This window comes from Melanostigma gelatinosum (genome assembly GCF_949748355.1).
Source record: "Melanostigma gelatinosum genome assembly, chromosome: 2".
Taxonomy (NCBI): domain Eukaryota; kingdom Metazoa; phylum Chordata; class Actinopteri; order Perciformes; family Zoarcidae; genus Melanostigma; species Melanostigma gelatinosum.
In genome coordinates, this window is record NC_136635.1 from 26,121,109 (window position 1) to 26,129,711 (window position 8,603).

At 43.2% G+C, this 8,603-nt stretch overlaps 1 protein-coding gene across 1 annotated transcript; it reads right to left on the reverse strand.

Annotated features, from left to right (window-relative positions):
* Positions 1-23: 23 nt before the first annotated feature.
* On the reverse strand, positions 24-5,270 carry nod2 (nucleotide-binding oligomerization domain containing 2; the record flags this gene model as incomplete). The annotated part of the gene is made up of 10 exons (XM_079281968.1): positions 24-224; positions 441-524; positions 615-698; positions 957-1,040; positions 1,119-1,202; positions 1,328-1,411; positions 1,507-1,590; positions 1,703-3,476; positions 3,894-4,020; positions 4,782-5,270. The coding sequence occupies 10 exons, from the start codon at positions 5,268-5,270 to the stop codon at positions 152-154; spliced, it is 2,967 nt and encodes a 988-aa protein (XP_079138094.1). The 3' UTR covers positions 24-151.
* Positions 5,271-8,603: the final 3,333 nt, after the last annotated feature.

The window sequence follows — 8,603 nt, forward strand, 5'->3', positions numbered from 1 at the left end:
ATTCTGTGTATTTGGATAAACCCTGAAAAGTGTCATTCTATTCCTGTAAGCAGAAAACCATGATACAACCATCAACCATTTTTATATAAATATTTCCGATAATAAATATAAAAGTCATTAAAGCAATACACAGTCCTTGGCCAACTTTAAATCAGAAGATCAGTCTTGGTTCCCGTTGTGTCAGCTCCTCTACCTCCTCCAAACTGAGGTCATTGTTTTTCAACCTGTAGTGGGACAAAATCAATCAATGACACTGTCAGTTTAGAAATGGACAAGAAGCTTAAAGCCAAAACGAAATTCAAGTTGAGCCAAAATAAGATGCAGTGTTTCTAGGCACTGAAAAGAGAAGTGCTGCCCTAACTTGCCCCAAATCCAGGATGTAGACAACCACTAAGCAAGCACATGTACTAAACACAAAAGAAAGAGTGAGCGTCACTCACCATACTGATTTCATGCGAGTATTGTGTTCTAGGGCTTGCATCAGGCATTCCACCCCTGTTCTGGTTATGCAGTTCTCCGTTAACCTTTTACAAGAAATAAGAGGGTGGATCAATTAATGTCGTTAGACATTGTGTTCATTGTAAGTACCAGTATAACTTTTTGCGAAAACTTACCAAAGCTCTTCCAGTGACGTGCTGTTCTTGATAATGTTGGCGAGGGCACATGCTCCGGCACTCCCCACACCATTGCCAACCAGACTGCATTACATACAATTTAGATTATATTCAGGTTAAGTGTTCTTCAGCTGCAGGAAGACATATTGCTTTCAACTAAAAGGTTCAAAAGTATAACTGTGGCTACTTCCTCACAATGGATATATGCATTTTACATACATAATTGTGGTCATTATGCAGCTACACAGAAGTCTGACATATCTGAATATGTTCACAAGTGTAATACATTTTCAACACTGTCTTAAATATACCTAAGGATCTAATATTCAAAGCAAATATTACCTAAGCCACACCAGAGATGTGCTGTTTTCTAGAGCACTGGCAAGAGCCTCTGCTCCTGCGTCTCCTATCTTGTTGCCCCAAAGCCTGGGAATACAAAGAAAGATTAGTAAATAGAAATGCACCACCAATAAAACTTATGGCATTTTGCAGGAAGAATTTTACCCGAAATGCGTTAGTGAATGGTTGTATTTCAGTCCCTCTGCCAGCTGCTTTGCTCCTTCTTCTGTTATATTATTGTTGCCAAGCCTGAGAGGAAATAGAGAGGTTCATTTGCTATTCATTACAGGCTACACAGACTTTGTGCGTATCATCATAGTTCCATTTTAGTGTCACATCTGATGAGTGCTGCTGAAAATACTGTATGCACTGACCTAAGAGAAAGGAAATCCTGCTTGGTCTTCAGAAGATGAGAAAAGTGCTGTGTGCAAGCATCAGTTAGCTTGTTGTTGAAAAGCCTAGAGACAAACAAACTGATTATGAAAGGTAATTGATCAAACATAATTTGGGACATGTGATGGCGTTATTCATCATTTTGACAACACTGACTTACGCAATTTTCCGGAAGCTGTCACACTGGATCCCTTTAGCAAGCAGTTTGTGAATTCCCTCATCTGTAATGTTATTATTTCTGAGGCTGATAATGGAAGAATATAGGACACTTGAGCATAACATGTATTTTTGCCTTACAGTTGTGGAAGCTTTATCCACCACAATGAAGAGATGGTATTTAATCTTTTCATACTCACTACAGGGAATTGCAAATGGGCATGCAGGGAAGAAGCTGCTCCACTCCAACATCGCCTACAGAGTTGTTGTCGAGCTGGAGGCCAACAGACTTCCTTAAATGCTGGAGCACATAAGCTAGAGCAGTGCACTCTACAGGACCGATGTTACAGTAGGTCAGTTTCAGGTGGTCCACCTCCAGCTTACTCATGGCGTCTTTAGCAATCCTGCTCTCCTGCATCTCATAGATGCATTTGATAAGCCAGACGAAGCCTGGCATTGCATGCATGCTCTGTTTCTCCCCCTCTACAGGTTGAGGGATAGACTTAAAGTGTTTCTGCATGCCTTTGGACAGGCATCTCATCACCTGTTTGACCCTCTTCTCCATCACTGCACTGGGGCAGCAGTGGAGCCACAGGCTACGATGGCGCTGGGACAATAGTCCAGACACAAAGGTGGCTGTGATTTGCAGATTTGGTGTTTTAACAGATGTAGCTTCCCCCTTTAAAGCCTGCTCTTGTTGGTCAGTGGAAGGCAAGCAGACCCCGAAGCATGTGCTGCTCCTCAGACCTGTCATGTTCTGCGTCTCAAAGAGCTTAGGGATCGTTGAACGGTCAGTGTTCTTTGACAAAACAATGTACAGAGCAGCAAAGAAGCATTGCATAGTCACATGAAGAAATTCAAAGTGTTGACTGAGGGTGGAGGACAAATGTCTGCTTTGTATGAGAAAGCCCATGCAGATGTCCGTATCAGTTACACCACATGTCTCAAGGGCTGTACCTGAGAAGATGTAACAGCTTGTTTCTATTCCCTCAAAGGCAAGCTGCCCGAGATGCAAGACTGTGTTTAGGTGCTCGTGAAGCAAACCTGACCCCATGGTGCTCTGGGAGCTTTGGTGCTGTAAAAAGTGCTGTAAGATCATAAGGAAAACGTCTGTGATTGTTTGTGGGCTGCCTTCTCCACAACCTAGCAGCTCCTTGTGGCACTGTGAGACAATCCAACAGAGGACTGGACTATGGCACAGTCCAAGTAAAGCGCTGTTTGTCCGCAGGGACTCCAAAACATTAGCAGCCACAGTGCGGTCACGGTGATGCTTCCGCACAAAACACTCAATCCCACTTGGGGTAAAGCCTTGCAGGAGGACCTCTTTGCGGAGGTTTTTCTTCAACACAGGGCTCACTGCCTCTGGCCGACTAGTCACCACTTTCCGCACACCCTTCATTAGGGAACCCTGGATCAAGTTGAACAACAGTATGTGAACAGGTGCACGCTGAGTGGGGCAACAGAGCCTGTGCTCATCTGAAAAGTCCTGCTTGAGCTCATCCAGGCCATCGAAAGTGAAGAGGATGAGCTGTGGGTGGTCCAGGATGAACTGGAAAATCTCCTCCTGCTCCCTGTCCGGCCAGCAGCAGTGATTAAACAGCAACTCCTGGACAGACAGTTCCTGCTGCTCTGAATTCAACTTGCGACAGCTGAATGGAAACAGAAGGAGGAAGTCCTGAAGGGCTGTCCCCCGAGCCCAAAGCAAGTGCAGCCTCTGGAGTAAGGTGCTCTTCCCTCCGCCCGCATTCCCAGACACCAGCACTGTGTCGGCCTCCTCGTTCACTGTACCCACTGTACCAACTATGTCCTTCAGGCCCAAAGGTCCATGGACATCATCGCAGTTATGAGCTAGTTCCAGCTGGCCCTCAGTGTAGATGTCATCCAGAGACATGTGGCTGGTCCCTCCATAAGTACTGAGAAAGCAGGACTGAGCAGACACAGAACTGCTGAGCTTCTTCTGATACTTTAAGACCTCTGTGACAAAAAGCATACATGTTACACATGAGATGAACTGCAGTAAATACATAGCACTGCAAAATGATACATACTATGTGTACCAATATATTCTGTAACTCTGAACTGTGGTGTGCTGACAGCTGGTCTTTTCACATTTTTGAAATACACTTTTTTTTCTAGCCACGTTCTATATTTGGAGCTCCACCATTTGCATGTTTTGAAGGGAAATGCGTATATTTCAATATTTATATTTAGCTTGCACGTTGAATCTCATCTATAAATATATATATATATAGGGTTATGTTATGAAGTGTGTAGCATGGTCCAAAGAAGAACCCGTTACATTTTGGAGCTGACGTCTGCGTGCCCTTCAAGTTGGGCCTACATACTGTATGTAGCCTGATAGTTGTCCGCATGATTCAAATGAAGACATACCTTTGGGAGGAGTCCAATTGTCCTGGTTGAGCGGAGATCCAGATTCCTGTTTTTCCTGACTGTACTGCAGTGTGACCTTCGCCGCTGATTCTCCTTTTGATCTGACATGGTTAAGCAAACGCCTTGCCTGATGGACATAGCAGTGGCAACAGATTCATTATTAAAGGAATAGTTCAACATTTTGGGAAATACCAGTATTTGCTTTCTTGCCGAGAGTTTGGTTAAAAGATTGATACTACTTTCATTTCTGAATGCTAAGTATGAAACTGGCCCCAGCAGACAGATAGCTTAGCTTAGCATAACGACTGGAGACAGGGGGAAACAGTTAGCCTGTCCAAAGATAGAAGGATCCGCCTACCAGCTCCTCTAAAGTTCCCTAATTAACATGTTGAATCACTGCGAAACCTGAGGTGTAAAAAAGACACATTGCGGTGTTATGGGGGTGTTATGTGACGGACTATTTGTGGCCGGGAGTAGAACTTTCTAAAAAAGACTCTTGACTGGTGACCTTTAACAATCGTTGTGCCAAGAGGCTGCTGGTGCTAGATTCATATTTACCGCACAGAAAAGAGAGTATAATCTTCTCATCTAGTTCATGGAAAGAAAGTGAACATTCAAACATTCCCTATAGAATGAGCACAAAGGCATTGCATGACAGCACCATATCTAGTTTAAGCAACAAGATCAAATACACTGTGGGTGTGCTGAGCAATGTAAAAACAAAACAACAGCAACAGCTTAAATCCCTGTATAACATCCCACGTTGCCAATAAAAAGGGAATGCAAAAACTAAACAGCTGTTTAAATTCCAAGATAACTGAAAAGATAAATTAAAACGACAGGAATTTGGTTGAACACTGTGTATACAACATGAGCCAATCACAGTACCTGCTGAGCGGGCGTGTGTATAGGCAGCCGCACTTCGTCGCAGTCTGCGGAGGTAAAGTGTCCTGATATGACGAGAGCTTGTAGTGCATCCTCAATGCAGCCTTGTAGCTTGCTGACCAGGCTTGGTCTTTGAGTCAAAAGCCTCTGAGTACATGTGCTCTGGTATTCTTCTTTCTTTTCCTCTGGATTTGAACCGCATTCTGAAAATGAGAAGCCAGCTCGCTGCCCTTCCGGCAGCACCTGTTGGAGAGCGGCATAGAAGAGCGCGCAGGTGTCCACTCCCTTTATATAAACCAGGTCGAGCAACTGTCTGGCGTTGGTATACAGTGCTCTGCCCGGTACCTGTATGTTCTGGTAGTCCTCGAATATGAGCCCCCCCTGGGACAGCAGAATGTCCAGAACCCGCTCCAGATGTTCAGCCGACCCGCTGCTGCACAGCGCATGCAGGATCTCTGTGCGTTGTCTCAGCACGAGCTCCTGGATAGACATGCTTGTTGCATGTCAGCGTCCATACTCAGGGACATCCAACGTGTACTTCCAGTTTCACAAGCTGGCACAGGGAACACCCACATATCATCATGCTATTGGTCACCAGTTCCACTCAGAAAGCTCACCGTCGGATCAGTATACTTACTAACAACGGAGGCTGTTGGTGTTGGTGTACACACTGAAAGAAAAAATGTGTTCCACAATCAAAACATTTACAAAACACAAGACTGATATCAGGGCCCGAAACCTCAAAAGCAAGCAACATAACGCAATTGTAAAATGATCACTCACGGTAGAGTTTCCACAACAGAGAGCTTTCTTCCTTCCATCTGTCAATTGGACTGAAACGCTGCGTGACTTCAGATGTTCCTCTTCCTCATGTAAGCGAAACTTGTTCTGCCACCAAGTCCCTCCTGTTTGTCTGTTTGCAAAATAGAATAAAAACAATGTTCCAGGTTTGCCACATGCCAATCCACTTGTTCACGAGGGTGTGATGACATTATATCCTCTGGCCAGTGCTTTTCAGGGTGAGAGTGCACTGCATTTAGAAGGACCATGAAGAGGAATTATAGTTTTTATAAAAAGCAGAAGCTCTGGCACTATAGAAACGGTTCATTTGACACATTACCGAGAAAAGCCACCAGAAATATAATGAAGCGGAAAACTGCAATGTCCGTGTTGGTAGTTCCTCAATGGTTGCAATTTGCTCATGCAACCACTTGGTGGAACTATTGCATCAATAAAACAACCTGATTTGTTCAAGAGGCTACATTTTGTCATTTTAAAATCTCAGAATCCTGTGCACACCCTCTCATTGTGCTGATCATTTTCATTTGGTTTAATTGGAAATCCTTTGTTGATTAGAAGCTGGTATGAGGGGGTCTTAATGGTTTGATGGAAATAAATACACAGTATGATAATCTTTGCATGGTATTCCATGCTGCAGTGTTTATAATAGTAATAACATTGTAGCGACTGTGTGTCTGATGTAAACTTCAAAAAGTGAATTTAAAACACGACCCTGGAAACAGCTCATATTCTGATTGTCTCTTACTTCCCTTGCATTCTTTGATGTCGAGATAAAATAAGTGCAAGAATGACTTTTTGGGCGGTCAGATGATTTGTCATTACTGTTATTATAGCCACCTCCTGTGCACCATGATTAATTTTTTGTGTGTCTTCAGTGAGTCGTAGGGGGAAATCCTCAAACACACGACGGCAGGAGAAACGAATGACAGACTGGAATAAAACTTTCTAAAGTGAGTTTCTTTTTTACATTTTTTTTCCCCTCTTGTCTAAGAAAGAGGCAACTCCACCAAGGGGAGTGTAACACAGAGTGCTCTCTGTCAGGTATCCGATGAGAAGCTCTAACGTGGAGTTTTGCCATTCAAATCACAGTAGGGGGTCCAGACGAGTTTGGCTGGATAAGAAGGAAGGTACGAAATTGTCAATAAAGAGAATAGAGACATAGTCCCCAAAGACATCTCTGAGTATTTCTATCCTCCGTTGCAACATACATCACCAGCTCCAACTTCAGTCATTTGGATTATATATCCTCCTGCATTATTAATGAAGACACCGAGAAATACAGTATCTCGGAAATAATGATATAAAAAGAAAAAGGAACTGAGTTTTAACAAGATGGGTTGAGCAGGGGTCAGACTACTATACGTCACATTTCCCGGTACCATTGATTTGGCAGCAAAACAATGTTTTTGCATTGTAACAGCAAAGGGTCAAGGGTCAGTGGCTGCAGTTCCTGATCAATATGTGCTCAGCCTAGAGTCAAGACTGACTTGTTTTAGGCATCAAACCGCTGCTGTTTAAGGTTGTTTTTGGTTTATTCTTAAAACAGATTTCAACATCTAAGCTAAAGAATTATCCAGCCATCTCTCATAGCAGAGATGGAATGCTTTGGCTCCAGTCATTTCATCGCCGTGCATTGTGGTGAGCTCAGTGTTAGGCCAGGTGCACTGATGTACAGTATGTGCACCGATTTGTCTGCCAGAGACACGGAACTCCCAGAAGCAACTCAGCACATCGCACCCTCTATGAATTCTGAAGTAAATCTACAGGCAAGTTGTTGTAACCAATTACCTCATGCTCAGAAAAAATTATTTATTTTTTGATGATGCGAATTTGGGGGAAAACAGAATGCACAACCATGATAAAAATGACATGTTGACAGAATAACACAATCAAAGATGTAATCAATCAGTCAACCCAAAACAAAAACGTAATTTCCTCCATGTAAGCAAAATAGCAAATGACAACCACACACAGTAAAACACATCTCGATACCCATGAAAACAAACCAGTCTATTTGTGATTGTATCAACAGTTTGTATGATATCTTATGAAGCGCGTGTCTTCCTACAAAAGCCAGCAACCTGTGTCAATTTCCGCTGGTTTCATGCGTACAGGCTTTTCAAAATAAACTTGCGTCTTCACAGGAAACAACTTAGTTAGCTTAGGCCACAAAACTACTTGGCTAGGTTTAGGAAAAGATTGTGAAATACTTAGTTAGCTCAAGGCAACAAAACTACTCGTGCGGTTACTTAAGTACACAAGTTACGCGACAAATACATCGATGTCTTCTTGCTTCACTCGGCGAATGAACAGCGGTCCTGGGAGAAAGGTCGGTTTTGTTTGTCCCATCCAGCTCCTACGAATGCTGCATGAGCACAGCCTGAACTGAATAATCGATGTTATAGGATAGGTTCACATTTTTTTCCAGGAGAGGGAATTTTGTACAAAAAAGACTAAGTTTGGAAGATACCTTTTAATTTGACTGCTGAAGCCTAATATTAACTTCAGATATATTTTGGAATATTTTGTTACGCAGAACAAGGACTATGGATTTTATCAACCACTTTACCAATGGTGTCAAGTAAAAAAGCTGAGTTATATACCTGTAATAATCTCCCATTCCTCTGAGACAGAGGAGTGACAAATAAAGGTGGAGTAGCTCTTTTCATGAATGGAGACATTGACAGTAAAAGGATCACTATCTACAGCAACACTACAGAGCTGCAGACATTCAAGCCCCATATTGACTCACACATTGGAAGGATTCGTGTCTAATTACCGGTAGAAAAGGCTTCCTGAAGCTAGAAAGAGAGAAAATCAACAGAGGAAGTGGATGGCATCATGCACATGTGCATGAACATGTGGGTGTGTCAATCAGGATTTCATTGACGGGAAGATTAAAGCTCACATCTGAGAGCCCCCCTTTTTTTCAAGGGCGGCCGAGTTGAAGGAGTCTGGTCTCCAGCGTCTGCCCGAGGTTTGGGGTGCTGTGCTCAAGGTTAGCGCAGGCACCCCGCTGAGCGT